General features: G+C 41.2%; 1 protein-coding gene across 1 annotated transcript in view; it reads right to left on the bottom strand.

The window, feature by feature from the left end:
* Nucleotides 1-728: 728 nt before the first annotated feature.
* gsk3ba (glycogen synthase kinase 3 beta, genome duplicate a) overlaps nucleotides 729-17,215 on the bottom strand; it is a 142,875-nt gene continuing 126,388 nt past the window's right edge. Inside the window, exons 9-11 of the mRNA XM_078232977.1 lie at nucleotides 15,726-15,912; nucleotides 11,889-11,987; nucleotides 729-1,049 (exon numbers count right to left, since the gene is read on the bottom strand). Coding sequence (XP_078089103.1) covers nucleotides 979-1,049; nucleotides 11,889-11,987; nucleotides 15,726-15,912 — 357 coding nt within the window. The 3' untranslated portion in view covers nucleotides 729-978. The remainder of the gene's footprint in view (nucleotides 1,050-11,888; nucleotides 11,988-15,725; nucleotides 15,913-17,215) is intronic.

The raw sequence follows: 17,215 nt of genomic DNA, 5'->3' as shown, positions 1-17,215 counted from the left end.
TAGCCGCACCTATAGTACAGAATTGAAACTATATGGCTTTAAAAGCTCTCCTACAATTAACAAAATTTGCCCTGAATGTTTGTTGCTCTCATCAGTTCCCAGGTCCACATACTTTATGTACAAAACAAATATGATTAAAAACAGAGGGTGGGGTGGGGTGGTTTGGGTATTTGGGTGGGGTAGGAAAAAAAGACAGGAGAATATTGAGGAAGTCTGAAATAATTAGGATAATTTTTACACTCCTTCAAGAACTCAAGATTGTATTTCAGTTGGTGTAGTTCAGAAATCTACTGGGACCCGTGGATATATTGTGCACATTTAACATGGGTGTACGTGCTACACTGTTTCTGCGGTATCTTGCTTTAAATAAATGGGACCAGTGCAGAGTTGCACTGGACCACACAAAAAAAATCTTTAGCCCTGAAGTGTCAAATAATCAAGTGACAGAAAAGGTTCTGAAAATATTAGGCTTCACTTCGATGCAGAGAAATTATGGTGACTGTGGAGTCTCTGGTCTCTCTTGCAGTGGTTGTTTCAGTGGATCTGCACCCTTGTCCATATGTTGCTGGTACAGGTCCAGTATTGATAAAACCTAATACCTATAACTAACACAACTACTTTCTTACTCAGACTCTTAAGGAAGGATCTGATGGCAATGCTTCATGCCAAATCCAAACCCTGCACTACACCAGAGTGAAACACACCTCGGACTTTCATGTTTTTGGATTGGGTTGGGGGGGGGGGGGGGGGGAAGATTTGAACACTATGGCAGATTTCAATAAAAGATTGTCAAGGGAGGAGTATAACATTGCTCCACATTCCTTTTCAATCCCTCTTCAATGAGTAAATGATTGGTTTGTATTTATTTTGTGTATGTTTTTGAAACAAGATTAAATAAAATGAACACTAATGACGATTTTCATAGTTGACCAGCATTTTTGCAGCTGACTGGAAATTTGAGCCAGGGTCATCTCATTCTCAGGTTGAGTTGGATGCAGAGGCTGAAGCTGCATTGGTAGACTGTCCACGGTCCACAGCAGCATTGGTATCTGGGAAAGAAAACATATTTTAAAATTACATTCAAGACAATAGAAGACTTACAAAGTTCATTTCTGAAATGTTATCCAACTATATCTTGATAGGAAAATACCAGCAAGTGCAACATTGTAAATATTAATACAGGAATTTAGTATAATCTTCTCTCCACTGTCATCATCATTAAGCTCTGATCTACAGAGTATTTTTTTATATCATATAAAAATAGCTGTAGAAAAATTTCCCAAACAAATCAGTCTTTAGCTTCTCTCAGTAGCCATCTGAACTCGGAATACTGAGCTTTGTCAGAAAGCTGCTGGAGCTAATAGCTACTAAATTTGACAACTCAAAAATCTAGCAAGGTCAATTCTAAATAAAAGCAGATAATGTTGGACCAACTCAGCAGGACTGGCAGCATCGTGGAGAGAGAAACAGAGTTAACATTTTAAGACCAATATGACACTCCGATGCTGCCAGAACGGCTGAGTTTTCCTGGTGTTTTGTTTTTATTTCAGATTTTCAGCATCCACAGTATTTCACTTTCATTTCAATTCTAAATAAAATTGGGAGACACAAGCAAGCACGCATTGGATGGCTAAAAAATGGACTGTGCATTTATGCTGAGTAGAAGAAAATGACTGCTAAGGGGCTAAAATACTGTAGCATCAAAACGTTGGAGAGAAGCAATGTTTTCTTTAAAGTTTTTAAAAAAGGTAAAGTTTATTTATTAGTAACAAGTAAGGCTTACAATAACACTGCAATGAAGTTACTGTGAAATTCCCCTAGTCGCTACACTCCGGCGCCTATTTGGGTCAAAGCACCTAGCCAGCACGTATTTCAGAATGTGGGAGGAAACCAGAACACCCGCAGGTAACCCACGCAGACAAGGGGAGAACGTGCGGACTCCACACAGACAGTGACCCAAGCCGGGAATCGAACCCGGGTCCCTGGCGCTGTAAGGCAGCAGTGCTAACCACCGTGCCACCTCGAGATGACCCTGGCTATTTTAAAATAAAAGCAAGAACTTGGGCTCTCATTTCATGAGACACATGTGGCTGAGGCATTTAATGCGAGTGTCATAAAGCAAAATTTGACAAACTATACAAGATGATCATAAGAGGCAGGTTGTAAGGATTGTCTTAAAGGAGGGAAGACGTACAGAGGCAAAAGATTTAGGGAGTAAATTTCAGAGCTTATGGCCTATGCAGCTGAAGGCATGGGCATCAATGGAGAGAGGATTAAAATTAGGACGTGCAAGAGGCCAGGATTAGAAGCGTGCAGAGTTGGAGGTTTGTACTGCTGCAAATTATGGAAATAGGGAGTGATGAAACCACCGGAAGGATTTGAAAACAATGAAAATTTTAAAATTGAGGCAATGCTTAACCAGAAGCCCATGGAAACCAGAACAAGGTTGATTGCAGGAATGCAACTTTGTTCAAGTTAGGATACAGGCAGCTGAACTTTGGATGATCTCAAGTTTCAGAGGGTAGAACACAGAAACCAGCCGGGTGCGTGTTCTCACAGTCAAGTTTAAAAGCAACAAAGGCGTGAATGATGATTTCACTGGATGAGTTAAGATGGACAAAATCAAATGATTTTACAGAGGTAGAAATAGGCAGTCATAAGTGATGGTCCTGATACACGTTTGGAAGCCCTCGCGGGATCAAACATGACAACAAAGTGAGAACAATATGGTTTAGCCTCCCATCATTTGCCGGGGGAGGGATTGAGTCAGTGGCTAGGAAATGAGAGTTTGTAGTGGGAACTGAGATAACGGCTAGGTCATCTTGATATTTAATTGGAGAAAATTTCTGCTCATTGAGCAGTGGATATTAGACAAACAGTCTGAAAATGTAGAGTGAAGGGGTCAGGAGAGGGTGCTGGTGAGGTGGGGCTGGGTATTTGTCAGCATACGAGAGGAAGTGTTGTGTTTTTGGATGATATTGCCAAGGGGCAACATTAAAATAATAAATAGAAGGGGACTAAGTATAGATCCTTGGGGAACACAAGAGGTAATGGTGCAGGAGTTGGAAGATAAGCCAGCAGAGGTAATTCTCTTGCTATGATTAGATAGCTAAGAATAGGACCAACAAGTGCAGCCCCATCCAGCTAGACAGCAGTGGAGAGCCATTGAAAGAGGACTGCATGATCAACTGTGTCAAAGGCTTCATACAAGTTGAGAAGGATGAGGAGTGATTGTAACAAAAAATGTAAACTATCATCTAGGATGCTGATAAGAATCTTTTGGTACTGTGACTGGTACTGAACCCTGGAGACAATGGAAAGGCTTGTCATAATCACGGTTTGGTTGGAGAAACTGGGATTGTTTTCCTTGGAGCAAAGTGGATTGAGGGGAAGTGTATAAGATTATGGCAGGTTTAGACAAGTTAGGCAAAAATGAGCAGTTCCAGCAGCTGATGGCAGAACGATTAGGGAAAAAGATCCAAGGTTTTGGGCAAAAGATGCAGGGAAGAATACAAGGAAGAACTTTTTAAATGTAACGAGTAATAATGGACTGGAACTCTCTGCCTACAAGGGTGGTGGAAGCAGAGATGATTTAGGATTTCAAAAGGAAACTTGATGGGCACCCGAGGGAAATAGACTATCGGGGCTATGGAGATAGGCCAAGGGAGTGGAATCAACTGGGTTACTCTATAGAAGACTGGTACAGAGTCTTGATAGGTTGAATACCTTCCTTCTGTGTGACAAAGAATCAATAGCAGCAAATTAATGTCAGGCCTTCATGGTGAAGATGGTTTAGGAACAAATCAAGAATATTCACAAAAAAAGAGGAAACATAAAGCATCCAAATACAGAGTTCATAGAATGACAAAGAAAAGAGAGGCTAAAATAATATGAAATGGAGGTTTATTACAAATGCCAAGTAGAGAATACAATCAAATTATGCAAAGTGAGGCAGTGAGAGAAATCAAATGTCACAAAAATTAATAGAGGAAATTCAAGATTATCATGGGACAGAATGGAAAACAGAACCTAAAAATCTTTTACAAATATATAAAGTAAAAAGTATTGTTAAAAATGGGAGGGGGGGGTGCAGTTAAGGGGAAAAATATATGTTTGTGGAGACAAACGGCATGACTGAGGTGCTGAGTGAGCACTGTGCATCTCTTTTCACAGAACAAGTAGTTGTTAATGTTGCAGTGGAAGAAGTGGGAAGTAGAGGTATCAAATGAGATAAAAATAGAAATGGAGGTGCTAAATACATTGGTATCACTCTGTCCAGATGGGAGGCACCTTGGTTTCGGAGGGAAGTCAAAGTGGAGAAGCAGAAGCTCTGACCACAATCTTTCAATCCTCCTTTACATGAAAGCAGTGCCACAGAACCAGCGGATTGCAAATGAAAGCTAATCAGTTTAACATAGGTGGTGGAAAACTACTAGAGAGCATTACCAAAGACAAAATTAATTCTTTTTTGGAGAAGCACGAGTTAAGGAAAAGCCAGCACGGATTTGTTTAAAGGCAAGCGGTGTCCGACCAACCTGACTGAGTTCTTTGATGAAGTAACAGGGCTGATGAAGACAGCGCATTAGACGTTATATACTTTCAAAAGACTTTTGATAAAGTAATATGCATCAGGCTTATTTAGAAAAAAGGAGGTGGTATTAAAAATTAAAGCAATAATTTAGGTACAATGTTGGTTAATGAATAGGAGCAGAGAGCAGTGATGACCAAATGTTTTTGTAACTGGGGGAAAGCTGTAAGTAGGATGACCCAGGGGTCCATATTAGGACCACTGATTTCTTGTTATGTATAAAATCAATTAGACTTGAATATAGAGAGAGTATAAGTTTGGTAATGTAGACACTACAAAGTCTGGAAACATATTAGGCGAGGAAGATAGTAGCAGGGCGCAGGGAACATACAAAGACTGGTGAAATGGACAGACATGGCAGATTCAATTTAATGTAATAAATGTGAAGATGTCCCCTTCATGGGAGTATAAAATAAATGACATTATTTTGAAGAGGTTGCAGAGAGCTTTGCTCGGGGTACTTAATCACAAATATTTGAAGGTGGCAGGTGGGGCGACACAGTGGCACAGTGGTTCGCACTGCTGCCTCAGTTCCAGGGACCCGGGTTCGATTCCTGGCTTGGGTCACTGTCTGTGCGGAGTTTGCTCGTTCTCCCCGTGTCTGCGTGGGTTTTCTCCGGGTGCTTCGGTTTCCTCCCACAGTCCAAAAGATGTGCAGGTTAGGTGCATTGGCCATGTTAAATTCTCCCTCAGTGTACCCGAACAGGCGCTGGAGTGTGACGACTAGGGGATTTTCACAGTAACTTCATTGCAGCGTTAATATAAGCCTACTTGTGACACTAATAAATTAACTTAAACTTAAGGAGACATGCTAAAGTTTTTCAAATCACTGGCTAGGCCTCAGTTAGAGCAGTGGATGCAATTCTGGGCACCGCAATTTAGGAATAGTATTCTGGCTAGAGGGAATGCCATAATATAATGGCTAGAGGGAAAGTTTACCAAGGATGGGGGACTACAGCTAAGTGGAGTGATTACAGAAGCTTGGATCGTTCTCAAGTTCACCCTACTTGCTCTGGCAAGCAGATCATAGATTTAAAATAATCAGAAAAAAAAGAGGGGAAATTAATGTTTTTTTCAGAGCATTAGGATATCAAACATGCTACAAAGTATAATGCAAGCAGATTCCATAGAAAGCTTCAAAAGGAACTGGGTGTGAACTTGAAAGAGGACTTTATTCCAGGTTATCAGAAAATTGCTGCAGCTTCACACATTTAAAACATTCAACGATGCTATCTTTTAAATATCTGAGCTCGGGAATAAAAGCCACACTTCTGATAACATTATAAATCTATGCTGATGCTTTTATATTGGTTTTCCAACAGTTTTTGTAATGGGGTGTGGCAAACAATGTCTTGTACGAGTTTAACATTATCTTCTTGTTTTTAGCAGCCCAAGACTGAAGACATTACAGTTTCCACAAATCTAATGATTTTTCTTTTAAATAGTTCATCAACTCGACCTGCTGCTATTAATGGCTTGCATGCCAATGCCCCCTTTTCCTTTTAGATATTTCATTTTGTTAGCATTTCCACAATTTTTAAAAATTCAGACTATTTCACATTGAACTGCATCTGAAATTTGAAGGGGAAACTATTCCCCAGTTGGATGCGCCTTTATCCTTGCAATTAATATTTTATGTAGGATCTTATCAAGTGCTTTTTGAACATTCTTATCAATCCTGTCATTTCCTCCAGGAATTACTTAATTCTTATACAATCTGCCATTTAGAAACCTATACTAACTGGCTCTCCTGCATTCCCTACATAAGTAAAATTCAAATGAACATACAATAAATGAAAACTGCATCTTTACTGTAAAATTCTCAATATTATACAGGACAAGTGATAAGTTAGCTTCCTCTCATTTTATTGAATGGCTTGTGAAGCCTTTGGTAGGAAGAACAAGCAGGGAATATAGAATAAATGATTCAATTCTAAACAGCCTGCAGGAGCAGAAACACCTGGGGCACATGTGCACAAATTGTTGCAAGGTAGGTTGAGAACATGGTTAAAAAAGTCCATGGGATCCTTGGCTTTATAAATAAAGGCTTAAGCAAGAAAGGCATGAAGAAACTCTGGTTTAGCCTCTGCTGTCCAATTCTGAGCACCACAAGGTGAATGTGGTGGCATTAGAGGAGATGCAAAAAAGATTCACGAGAATGGTTCCAAGGATGAATGACTTCAGTTAAGGGAGTTAAGGATAGTAACAAATTTAAAAATAATACTAAGGTTAGTGGTAGGTCAGAAGAATGATGAAAAAAGTAATGAGGGTGGAATTACAAACTATTAGAGATAGCTAGCTGGAAATATAAAAAACAGACAGTAAAAGTATTTTAAAAAGAAATGAGTAACTAAAGTGAGGGTTGGTCACTTAGGGGACGAGGTTGGGGAATTAATAATGCGAAACAAGGAAATGACGGAAGCATTGAACAGTATTCTGTCACTGCCTTTTTCCCTTTTGGGGATGTCTCGAATTAGGAGACAGAGTTTGAAAATTCGGGGTCTCCCACGTAAGACGGAGAAATCTTTCCTCTCCGAGGGTCGCTTGCTTGTGGAATTTTCTTCTCTAGAGAGCAGTGAAAGCGGAGTCATCGAATATACTGTTATAATCCAAGTCAGAAATTCCGTGGTATTTTAAAGAAGTCAACCAAGACCATAAGTTTTGCACTTTGAATTTGGCTAGGGTAAGCATAAGATGCTTCACTGCAGGTATGATTCAAATGACCCATTAGGGAGCTTTTATCAAACAAAGTTTATTTAAGAATACAGTAAACACATAGAAAGGAAATTAGCAATAACTTTTACCAATTACAAACAAGAAAAACCACCATGATGTTATGTAAACCTTAACAACTAAATGCACTGTTCCAACACATCAAACCTCCTTATAAACATACACCTGTCTCAGGTTTAGTCCAGAAAATAAGAATGCTCACGTGATGCTGGATTTTCTATCACTGCAACACTTGCTGTAAGTTAGTCCTTTGGATAGAGAATTGAAACTGACTTCCCAGCTCTGTTGCTGCTGGCCCATCTCAAGGTAAAGATAGAACCACTGCTTGCATCTAGCTAGCAAGCCACCAACAGCAAATGTTTCACTCCAGAAAAGACTGCTTCCAAATTAGCCAGCAGAGTTTCTAATACCAGGGAGGCACACAGAAACACTTCGCAGTTTGGATTCCACACACCTAACTAGCCAGCAACCATAACTTAACAATGAATGAAGAACAAAGAAAATTACAGCACAGGAACAGGCCCTTCGGCCCTCCAAGCCTGCACCGGCCATGCTGCCCGACTTAACTAAAACCCCCTACCCTTCCGGGGACCATATCCCTCTATTCCCATCCTATTCATGTACTTGTCAAGATGCGCCTTAAAAGTCACTACCGTATCCGCTTCCACTACCTCCCCCGGCAACAAGTTCCAGGCACCCACTACTCTCTGTAAAAAATCTGCCTCGTACATCTCCTTTAAACCTTGCCCCTCGCACCTTAAACCTATGCCCCCTAGTAATTGACTCTTCCACCCTGGGAAAAAGCTTCTGACTATCCACTCTGTCCATGCCTCTCAATCTTGTAGACTTCTATCAGGTCTCCCCTCAGTCTCCGTCACTCCAGTGAGAACAAACCAAGTTTCTCCAACCTCTCCTCATAGCTAATGCCCTCCATACCAGGCAACATCCTGGTAAATCTTTTCTGCACCCTCTCCAAAGCCTCCACATCCTTCTGGTAGTGTGGCAACCAGAATTGAACACTATATTCCAAGTGCCTAACTAAGGTCCTATAAAGCGGCAACATGACTTGCCAATTTTTAAACTCAATACCCCGGCCGATGAAGGCAAGCATGCCGTATGCCTTCTTGACTATCTTCTCCACCTGCGTTGCCACTTTCAGTGACCTGTGTACCTGTACACCCAGATCCCTTTGCCTATCAATAGGCAAAAAGGCAAGAACTCTCGAGAGAAAAAACACTGCCCCATCTGACCTGTCAATCAATCTTCCCACAACATTTCAAAAAGGGTTGTAAAGTCCCAGAGAATGCATTAGGCCCATATTAAAAATAAACAAGGTCCCATTTAAACCATTGAAACAGCAATAAAAGGACTTCTAATCAGACAGGTCGGCAACAAGCACAATGAAAAAAAACTGCTTAGTACTGCAGAGAATATGATTAGAAAATGCATTCCTTAAAGGCACAGTAGGGTCACAATATTCAAGGCCAAGTTAGATAGGTTTTTGATCAACAAGTGAGTTGAAGGTTATGGGGCTTGGGCTGGGAATGGCAGGGAAGTGGAATTGATATCAGATAAGCCATGATCCTATTAAATAGTAGAGCAGGCTCGGTAGGCCCATTTCTTGTGTTACATGGATAGATTGGAGAAAGTAGAGTTTTTCTTCTTAGAGAACAAAGAACAAAGAACAGTACAGCACAGGAAACAGGCCCTTCGGCCCTCCAAGCCTGTGCCGCTCCTTGGTCCAACTAGACCAATCGTTTGTATCCCTCCATTCCCAGGCTGCTCATGTGACTATCCAGGTAAGTCTTAAACGATGTCAGCGTGCCTGCCTCCACCACCCTACTTGGCAGCGCATTCCAGGCCCCCACCACCCTCTGTGTAAAAAACGTCCCTCTGATGTCTGAGTTATACTTCGCCCCTCTCAGCTTGAGCCCGTGACCCCTCGTGATCGTCACCTCCGACCTGGGAAAAAGCTTCCCACTGTTCACCCTATCTATACCCTTCATAATCTTGTATACCTCTATTAGATCTCCCCTCATTCTCCGTCTTTCCAAGGAGAACAACCCCAGTCTACCCAATCTCTCCTCATAGCTAAGACCCTCCATACCAGGCAACATCCTGGTAAACCTTCTCTGCACTCTCTCCAATGCCTCCACGTCCTTCTGGTAGTGCGGCGACCAGAACTGGACGCAGTACTCCAAATGCGGCCTAACCAGCGTTCTATACAGCTGCATCATCAGACTCCAGCTTTTATACTCTATACCCCGTCCTATAAAGGCAAGCATACCATATGCCTTCTTCACCACCTTCTCCACCTGTGTTGCCACCTTCAAGGATTTGTGGACTTGCACACCTAGGTCCCTCTGTGTTTCTATACTCCTGATGACTCTGCCATTTATTGCATAACTCCTCCCTACATTATTTCTTCCAAAATGCATCACTTCGCATTTATCCGGATTAAATTCCATCTGCCACCTCTCCGCCCAATTTTCCAGCCTATCTATATCCTGCTGTATTGCCCGACAATGCTCTTCGCTATCCGCAATTCCAGCCATCTTTGTGTCATCCGCAAACTTGCTGATTACACCAGTTACACCTTCTTCCAAATCATTTATATATATCACAAATAGCAGAGGTCCCAGTACAGAGCCCTGCGGAACACCACTGGTCACAGACCTCCAGCCGGAAAAAGACCCTTCGACCACTACCCTCTGTCTCCTATGGCCAAGCCAGTTCTCCACCCATCGAGCCACTTCTCCTTGTATCCCATGAGCCTTAACCTTCTTAACCAACCTGCCATGTGGGACTTTGTCAAATGCCTTACTGAAATCCATATAGACGACATCCACGGCCCTTCCTTCATCAACCGTTTTTGTCACTTTTCTGACTTTTTGTCAGAAGGGAAGGTTGAGAGGAAATTTGAACATTGAAGGACATAGACAGAGTATGGAGAAATTGTTCACACTTGTGGTAAAGGTTGAAAATTAGAAAACACCAATTTAAGTTGAATGGTAAAAGAACCAACGGTCACCTGAGGAAAAACATTTTTTGAGCAGCTGGAATGAATAGCTGAGTGTGTGGATACAGGTTCAAAATGCAGCTTTCAAAGAAAAATTGGATAAGCACCCAAAGAGAAAGAATATGCAGGGCTACGGGATAAGAGTTACTGGGAACAGCTGACTTGATCTTGCTGACCACCAGCCTGGACATGATAGTATCGAGTGTTTTTCATTAGTGTCACAAGTTGGCTTACATTAACACTGCAATGAAGATATTGTGAAAATCCCCTAGTCGCCACACTTCGGCACCTGTTCACTGAGGGAGAATTTAGCATGGCCAATGCACCTAACCAGTAGATTTTTCGGACTGTGGGAGGAAACCGGACTATCTGCAGACACGGGGAGAACGTGCAAACGCCACACAGTCACCCAAGGCTGGAATTGAACCCAGGTCCCTGGTGCCGTGAGGCAGCAGTGCTAACCACTGTGCCACTGTACCGCCCTACTGTAACTTCATAACCTTGGCATAAAAACTGTGGACGTTGACGATCTGAAATAAAAACAAAGCGCTGGGAAATCTCAGCAGGTCTGGTGGCATTTGTGGAGGAGTTTAACGTTTCAAGTCCAATCTTCTTTCCAGCAGTTTCTGCTTTTATTTCTCAATTTTGGGCATCATTTAAGCAAAAAGAATTTTAATGCAGAGCTTTACAAATAAACAAAGAGCAGAATTGAAACTGAAATATTTCTCGACAGGTTCTGATGCAAGTGAGAACAATGTTTTTAACTAAATTTGACAGTGAATAGAAATAAAAGGGCTTGCATTTACATAACACCATTCATGAGGACAGGACATTCCAAAGCACTTTACAACCAACGAAGCACCCTTTTTTTGAAGCATAGTAGGAAAGACAGCAGCCAATTTGCATATAGCTTGCTCCCACGAACGGCAATTTAACAATGACCAAATAACTTTTTTAAAGATTTTGATTGAGAGATAAATATTAGCCAGGACACCAAGGATAACTCCGCTAAATCTTCCTCAAAAGATGCCACGGAATCTTTCCGCTAAATCTTCCTCAAAAGATGCCACGGAATCTTGTAAATCCACGTGAGCGGGCCAACAGTGCCTCGGATTAATCCATGTTTCACCTGAACGACAGCACCTTTGATATTGCAGCATTCCCTCAGAACTGCGCCAGAGTTTTAGCTTACAGTTTGGGCTCAAATATATGGAGATGGATTTGAATCCATAACGTTCTGACTTGGAGATAAAATAGCTACCAACTGTACCACAACGGACACCAAATTAACTAATATTTACACAACTGTGGCCTTGCGTGAACGCAGCACAGTTATAGAAACACCTACATTTCTAAAGGAAAAATGCAACTGCAGGAAAATCTGCTCACATGGTTCAGCATTCTAGTCAAGAAATCCTTTCTATGCCACCTTCATCATACAGACTTAATTCTAGCTCCCTTATTGTCTGATATAGTTAGAATTGCAATTCTGATTCATCACATAGGATTGCCCAAGATTACATTCCTCAACTGCACTGTGATGTTTACCTGACACTGCGGAAGCATTCGTTGGAGTTGATGCAGGAGCCTGATTCCGAATGTGAGGAGGGATAAGGATTGATGCCAGTGCTGGGTTGCTCGACAGTTCTGCAAGAGCAAGGTCAAATGTTTATAGCATTTCACTCACCAGAATTCTGTTGACCACTGAAGCGTCAATTTTTATGACACTCTTTGATCTGTGCAACTGCTACAACATACTGAAAATTTACCAGAAAACGTCCCTCTAGAATGTGAGGACTGGGAGCAGGAGTAGGCAATTCAGCCCCTCGAGCCTGTTCCACCATTCAATATCATCTCAGCCTCAAGTCCACTTTTCCTACCCATTCTCCATAGTTCTCCATAACCCTTCAATCCATTACCAATTAAAAATCTGTCTATCTTTTCCCTAAATTTACTCAATGTCCTAGCATCCACTGCATTCTGGGGTAGTCACGACTCTTTGAGAGAAGTAGCTTCTCCTCTTTGTTTAAAATCTGCTACCCCTTACCCTAACACTATGACCTTTTGTTCTAGATTGCCATATTAGAGTTGGCATCTGCTCTACATTTACTTTGTCAATACCTTTTATCACCCTAATACCTCAATTATATCTGTTCTCATTCTTCTAAACGCTAGAGAGTCTAAGCCTAAACTACTCAATCTCTCTTCATAAGACAAACGCCTCACCTTCGGAATCAATCTAGTGAACATCCTCTAATACAACTATACCCTTCTTCATATAAGGGGACCAAAACTGTACACAGTACTCCAGGTGCGATCTCACTTGTATAGGTATAACAACACTTCCTTATTCTTATACTCCATTCCTTTAGTTATAAATGCCAAATTCCACTGGTTTTCCTTATTACCTGCTGTACCTGCATACCAGTTTTCTACGACTGGTGCATGAGGTCACCCAGAACCCTCTGCACTTAAGCACCCTGAAATCTCTCTCCATTTAGATAATAAGTTGTCTTTCCATTTTTCTGACCAAAATGGATAACATCTCACTTATCCACATTAAACTCCATCTGCCACATTTTGGCCCACTCACCTAACCTATTTATATCCATTTTTAAATTTTGTATTTCCTCATTGCAACTTACTATCCCTCCTATTTTAGTGCAATTTGCAAATTTAGCTGTGGTACCTTCTACCCCTGTATCCAAGTCATTAATGTAGATTGTAAATAGTTGGAGCCCATGGACTGAACCCTGTGGCACCCCATTAGTTATATCTTGCCAACCAGAAAAACACACATTTATCATGACTTCCTGCCTTCTGTTACTTAGCCAGTCTTCCATATTATTGGCATCAACTCATTAAACCTGCAGGGGTTTCAGAGTTCTAAGCTATGAACGGTAAATACAGCAAGTTTTCCTGTTGAGATTCGGCTCTGCCTCAGTCATAATACAACTCGTATTCTATTTCCATTCTTTCTAACCAATCCTTGACTGAATCACAGTCAGCAACACTCAATAGATGCAGCATCACTCAAAACTTCCAGTGGGCTTAGCTTTTCCTGTCACAGGCAATTACTGATCAAATGTACTCTTTAGATGAAAGAAAATGTCACTATACCAACATAGACATCTGGCACAGTAGATACAAAAGTTCTGGGCTTATTACAGGAGTACAGTCTCCAGTACCGTAGCCAAATTTACATTAATGACTTCAGCATCACCAATGAATGTCAGCAGACAATTCAGTTGTGAGGAGCACATCTACACATTCCTGTAAAGATCACAAGATCATGATCACAGACCATAATAATCCCTCCCTAACCTAAACATGTTGAGGCTAATTATTTTATGGTCTATTGTCCATCTACGCCAAGAAAACCAAAAAGATATGCACTGGAGATAGAACTGAGAGATGTTGTGGCCTGTAATTCTCAGCTACACAGTAGATAAAGTTGCTCAATCATCAGGGGGGCCCCCAAGCCATCTTATAAACTTCAAAATATAATGACTGGCATTTTTGTAGTGCTAACTGAATACACAAAGATGCCCAAGAATATTTTTGAGTTGGTGGATAGCTTGGAATAGGTAGGGAGATTTGACGGTAAAAAGATGAAAAAGCACTAAAGATATCTTCACTGATGGTGGAGATGGGAACAAACGAGAAAGAAACTGGTACTGAAGATCAGAAGTAAGGAGGGAAGGGTGGTGGGCGGTTTTGAAGAGATGAGAATCTTGAACATTGACTCATGGGGCACAAGAAGCCAGGAGCTTGGTGATTGAGGGGAGATTTTGAGGCCAGCTAGAAGAACATTGGTGAAGTTGTGTCACAAGGTGATCAAAACAGAAAAAAATTCCAACACCATGGGGAAAATGGGCGGAAATGGAAGCAGATAACATAGCAGATGTGAAAACAATGCGATCTTGGGACGTGTGCACGCATGATCAAAGTAAAGTTCTGCACTTCTGGGCTTTAGTCTTTGGTGGCAGTAATGGGGAAGGGGTGGGGGCCAGTTCAGAGGCCTGTAGGTGTTTTTGTTTTGCTGACATTTATCAGATTTGTAAGTTATAGAATAAGTTGGGAACAGTAGTCCAATGTTAGGAATGAAGTACCTGGATCACATCTGCTTTCATGTCAAAGATGACTGCAAGCTTTCAGATATTCCCCCCAGCCAAGTAAAAGCATGCAAACAAAAAGGGTATGACTCAAAAGCTGGAGGTTTGGAGTACACCAGAGTTGACCCTGGTCAGTACTGGAGGAGAAACCACTAATGGTGGTGCAATATCTAGCGTTCAACAGGTAGGACAAGAATCAGACAAAAGCTATGGAGGTAGACATGACGTAGAGATGCTGGCGTTGGATTGGGGTGGGCACAGAAAGAAGTCTCACAACACCAGGTTAAAGTCCAACAGGTTTATTAGGAATCACGAGCTTTCGGAGCGCTGCCCCTTCATCAGATGAATGGTGTGTTTTCTGTGTTACAGTGGAACACTATGTTGTAGTTATTGCTGACTAGTGCAGTTGCAAGTGCTACTCAATTTTCAAATTAGTAAATCATTGCCTTACTTCAAATTTTGTGATGTCAAGTTTCTCCACCAACTCTCTTCCCAGAGAGACAGACCACTATATCTTTTTGGGGCGGGGGGTGGGGAATGGATACCGAACATTGGGGAGACAGCAAGACAGAAGAATTAGTTTTGGTTTGCTTTAGCAAAGAGCTGTCATAGATACAATGGCCAATTGACTTCTTCCTGTGTCGTAAACAAATCTGGTTCCATGTCTTGTTGAGTTAGGATTTTACAGACAGTCCGACACTTCACCCAAGTCATCATTATGAATAATAGTAGTGAATAATTGACAAGGGTACTGCAGTTGATTCCAATCTGATCCACAGCAATGCCATATGCTTTTGCCTCCTGGACCAGCTCTTTTGATTCTTGGAAAGCAGTATTTTAAACTGGTCCAGATGCAAGCCTGGATGCAGCCAAGCCAGGAAAAGAAATCACTTGCTTCTGTGGATCTCGCTAGTCAATAGAATAGTCAGACATCGATTATATAGTTACTCCTGGGTATTCTGCAATTTAAAATCAGACTGATTAATAGAGTGCAAGACCACTTAAACGTCAAACTCCATAGGAGGCAAAAGCCTTATGATAAAATTTGTTTCTTCCCCACAACTTGCAAATTGTTGGCCATTGCGAGACACTGCATCTACTGAAGACAGTGCCATTTTAATAAAGCACCCTACTTTTGTTTTCCAACAATTGAGAATAGATGTCGCTGGCAGCAACTGGATTTTGACGCATGAGCAGAAAGTTGAATTTGCACAAGGCAGCTTAGTTTTTAGGTTTGACTACCAATTATTGTTACAATCCTCTTTCTCACCTTGGGTAGTGAAATTGAACAGTAATGGTTTCTCGCGTCCATTTGGTAACTTGACATTTGGGTCCCGTAGTTCATCGAAGAATGTATGTGCACATGCCTCTAAAGGCGTCAGACGGGCAGTTGGTGTATATTCAAGCAGCCGGCTACACAACGCAATGGCTTCCGGGGGAGTGCGGGGTCGGAAGACCTGCCAAAATAACAATAAAGCATTTAATCTCTTAAAAATTAGTAACTGGAAAAAGTATGCATTTGGATACCTGCCTTGGTTCAATGGTAGCATCACTGTCCGAACCTGAAGTGCTCTGGTTCAAGCACAATGCTAAGATTTGAAAGCATGATCTAGGTTAACACTCTAGTGCAGGACTGAGGGAGTGCAGCACTGTTCATAACATCTCATCTGAAAAAGGACCCATCCATGGTCCGGTCTACCTCATCAGTTGGAATTACAAGTTCCCAAAAGAGCTGGGGGATTGTGTGTGTCCTGGCTAACCTTTAGCATTCAATCAACACTACAAAAATCAGATTATCTGCTCATTTATCTTAATATTATTTATGGAATTTTGCTGTCATCATTTGCCTACCTTCTGACAGTGACATTTCAGAAGTACGTCACTGGTTGTGAAGTACATTTGGCATCCTGTTATAAAAGGTGCTATACATCCTTAAGTAACTAAAAATTGCACCATAGGTTAGTAAGACCATAAAAAAACCATTAGATTTTACTTCAAGAGGACAGAGATGAAAATTAGGAAGTTATGCTAAACCTGTATTGAAATTTGTTAGATCACATTACTACATGCAGTTCGGATTGTTATATTATGAAAGGGATATAGAGATAGTGGATAACGTGCAGACTTACAAGAATGATACAGAAATATGTAGAAATACATATCAGGAAAGGATTGAAGACTGGGTCTACTCTTTCTTGAGAGTGGGCAGAGGGATGATCGAATGGAGATTCTTAAAACTATGGAAGGTTTTGATAGAGTGGATATAGAGAAAATGTTCCCTCTTGTGGAAGTCACAACTAGAGGCCATTAATTCAAGATAATCACCAAGAAATCCAATAGGGAATTCAGAAGAAACCTTTTTCCCTCAAGTGGCGAGGACATGGAACTCACTACCAGAGCGTTTGAAACAAATGTTTTCGCTGCTTTTCAGGGGAAGCTGGACAAGCACGGGGGGGGGAAGGAAATAGAGGGTTACGGTAATAAATTTGGATACGGAAAGATGGGAGAAGTCTAAAGGGGAGCATAAACACTGGAATGGAGTGGTTAGATGAAAATGGCCTAGTTCTGTGCTGTATATCCAATGTAAAGAAAATAATGCTTAATTCCTAACTTCATCACCAAATTGGGTGATTTTACATGTTTTTTCTGGCCAATGAATATCCTTGCATGAAAATATTTACATTTAAAATATAAATTTTGACAAAAAGGGAAAAATCGATACATCTTATCCAATCAGTACAATTAAGCAAATTATTACCC

Source organism: Mustelus asterias, chromosome 17 (assembly GCF_964213995.1).
Source record: "Mustelus asterias chromosome 17, sMusAst1.hap1.1, whole genome shotgun sequence".
NCBI lineage: Eukaryota > Metazoa > Chordata > Chondrichthyes > Carcharhiniformes > Triakidae > Mustelus > Mustelus asterias.
This window is presented reverse-complemented; position numbering and strand designations above follow the sequence as displayed.